Source organism: Phalaenopsis equestris, unplaced genomic scaffold (genome assembly GCF_001263595.1).
Source record: "Phalaenopsis equestris unplaced genomic scaffold, ASM126359v1 Scaffold000002, whole genome shotgun sequence".
NCBI lineage: Eukaryota > Viridiplantae > Streptophyta > Magnoliopsida > Asparagales > Orchidaceae > Phalaenopsis > Phalaenopsis equestris.
In genome coordinates this window covers 17,995,811-17,998,633 of record NW_018164444.1, presented here as the reverse complement: position 1 = coordinate 17,998,633, position 2,823 = coordinate 17,995,811, and the positions used below count along the sequence as shown (strand labels likewise).

At 39.2% G+C, this 2,823-nt stretch overlaps 1 protein-coding gene across 1 annotated transcript in view; it reads right to left on the bottom strand.

Annotated features, from left to right (window-relative positions):
- LOC110033094 overlaps positions 1-1,522 on the bottom strand; it is a 14,621-nt gene extending 13,099 nt beyond the window's left edge. Inside the window, exons 1-2 of the mRNA XM_020737000.1 lie at positions 1,471-1,522; positions 1,271-1,393 (exon numbers count right to left, since the gene is read on the bottom strand). Coding sequence (XP_020592659.1) covers positions 1,271-1,393; positions 1,471-1,522 — 175 coding nt within the window. The remainder of the gene's footprint in view (positions 1-1,270; positions 1,394-1,470) is intronic.
- Between the last annotated feature and the right edge of the window lie 1,301 nt (positions 1,523-2,823).

The window sequence follows — 2,823 nt, the reverse complement described above, 5'->3', positions numbered from 1 at the left end:
TCTCTCTCTCTCTCTCTCTCTTTCTCTCTCTCTATTCTTATACTTTATTTCTTGAGGTGTGATTCACAAACAAATCAAGCTTTAATATTCTTAAAGGTGCGGTGAGCGTAGATTATGTAACAACAAGAAGCGGAGCAACTCATAGAGAAGAAAATCATAACAGAGACACCGATAACATGAAGTTTAATTGAGAGTTTGTTAGCTAGTAGATGTAAGAGTTGAAGGATCAAATGTGGGATGCCGTCTGAAATGCGCTAGCTGGTAGAGGAGAGCAGTACCCCCAAGAGGAAGGGCCAACACCAACAACCGAAGAGCCCCCTAGTCATGGAAAGAGAAGGAAACTCCCAGTACTTCGATAGTGTTGGGTTGGCGCAAATCAAATGACATCAATTTGAGCATACTGAGATAATATATAGCTAGAGAATGCATTCTTTCAATAAATATCTGAGGATGAGCCCCCAGAGAGGTTCAAAATCTTGAAATTGGAGTCTTATTAGGGAAGGACCGATCCTACCAACCATATATCCTTGTTTGAGCTGATTGTGTATCTACTGAAGATCATTGTCGCGGTGAAATGTCGTCTCTTCTTTACCACATTGAGGGAGTCGACACTCATGTGGTTCAATGCATTACTATTGGGACTGTCTTCTTATTCATTGATTTCAAATGATTGTTTGTGATACAGTTTATTTACCATCGCTCAAAATCATAATAAAAACTTTTAGGCTCTCCAGCATATCGGCAGATACAAAACAATAGCCTTCACTTGTTTCTCACATGCGATATCTGGAGTCCACAAAAGCTCATGCCTCCTTGTTAAAGGAAAGACCCATTTAGTAAGATTTCGATATGCAAAGATTGAAGACACTACTTGAGTTGTTGGAGATGGTTAACAACTATATATCAGTTGAGGAGTATAACTCTACCACCATTTCTTCCATAGCAGACTCCTCCACTAGTCGCCCACAGAAGAGTGTCTGCCTCCCCAAGGCAACATGTAGAGATTGAGGGATGATTCACGTTCGTTCTTCTTTCTACAATATGAAGACACCCGACCACACTAGATTCATAGAGCATCTGATAGAACATTCGATTGAGGTAGTCAACTTGATATCCTGACTAGCGGCTAGCTTTGTACAATGAGTAACTGCTGCCCAACCATGAATTATCCAAGAAAACTCTATTGAGAGTGTCGATGGTCTAGATAGTAGGGACTATCCAAAATAAAGATTACTTTAAGAGAGCATTCCCAATGAAAATTGTAGCTCACCTCTGGGATCCCAAGAAGTACTCTGCCTACCACGAGAACCAAGACCGCGACACGGAGGAATGCCAATAGCTCTAAGGCTGATTAAGGAGCTGATCAAGGCTTGGAATCTTAAGAAGTTTCTACCTTCAAAAGCAATGATCCAGTAATAAAGAAAAATTCCAATAGAAGAAATTTTGTAACGCTTCAGTCCAAGCCTATACCATCCACATCGTTGACATAGTTAATGCCTTCTTCGAAGGAGGTAAGACTCATCTCGTCCAGCCAGCTTAAAGAAGATTATGCATATCCACCCTCTCTCCCAAATGCAGCTCGCGTCCCTCAATCACCTTCACTAATAAGGATCCACTCCTTAAGGGGGAATCCTTACAATGACACCATCATAATCACCATGTGAATCAATAATAACCATATTGGTGGTATCCTTATCGACACTGACAACTCAGTGAACATTTTGTTCAAATCAGTATTCGATAAGAAGACTCCTGGAAGTTACTAACTAATCGTGAAAGCATGCCCACTTTATGGTTTTTTTGGACAAGTGGAAAGAAGCGTTGGGAACAATCTCTCTGTTGGTCACGTAAGAAGAAAATGATAAACAATTTTCCAACATAGAGGATTTCAGAGTGGTTGACTTGACACCCACTTATAATGCCAGTTTCGGTCGCCCCCCTGCTCAACTCCTATGCCCTTACCTTGACTTAGCATGTGAAAGTGAAGTTCTCGAGCAATGGGAAGTGATTATTGTCTGAGCCAATCTTGATTAATCTTGCATCCGCTACCTCTAGGCGCTCAACAGTATCGAGAAGCAGTAGCCCAAATCTGACAACTGGCACGATGGGAGACTTGAGGCTAGTAAGACCACCCACTAAATCTTGAAGACCGAGGGCGAGCTCAATAAAATTTTTTTTTTATGATAAGTGAAGCTTTTGATTCAAGATCAAAATTTAAATACTCTCTAAGACCACTAAAACATTTTTGCTTGGTCCACCGTTGTGATGTCGAGGACCACGAACGACGTCGCATGCCACCACTTGAACATCCATCTAGCAGTCCAATCGATGAAGCGAAAGATGAAGTCCTTGGTCGGCACTTTGGTACTTCATATATATGGGCATCAAAATTTACCCTCTTAAAAATAAGCAAAAAGCTACGATGCTTCTTGCACGAAAGACTCAACATTCTTTAAGAACTAACCATTTATATTTTTTTTAACCGGATATAATCTATTATACATCAATGACCTTATATTATGGATGTCTATTAACAACCTATATATTTTAGCACTAGCACATTTAACTTATGAGTATAAATCTTTTCAAATATAGGTATGTATGTAACAATTGAAACTGAGGTCTTAGATAGATAAGCACTTAAGCAACGCTCAACTCTTTCATATCACATAAAAATTCCACCATTTTAACTTTTATATAGTGAAATACATCTTTTCACACATAGCTAAGGTGGCATGTATAAAAAAAAATGATGTTTAGGTGATAGATATGTTAATTCATAGGAATTAAGTGGTATGTACGTAAATTGTCCAAAATTAAAAT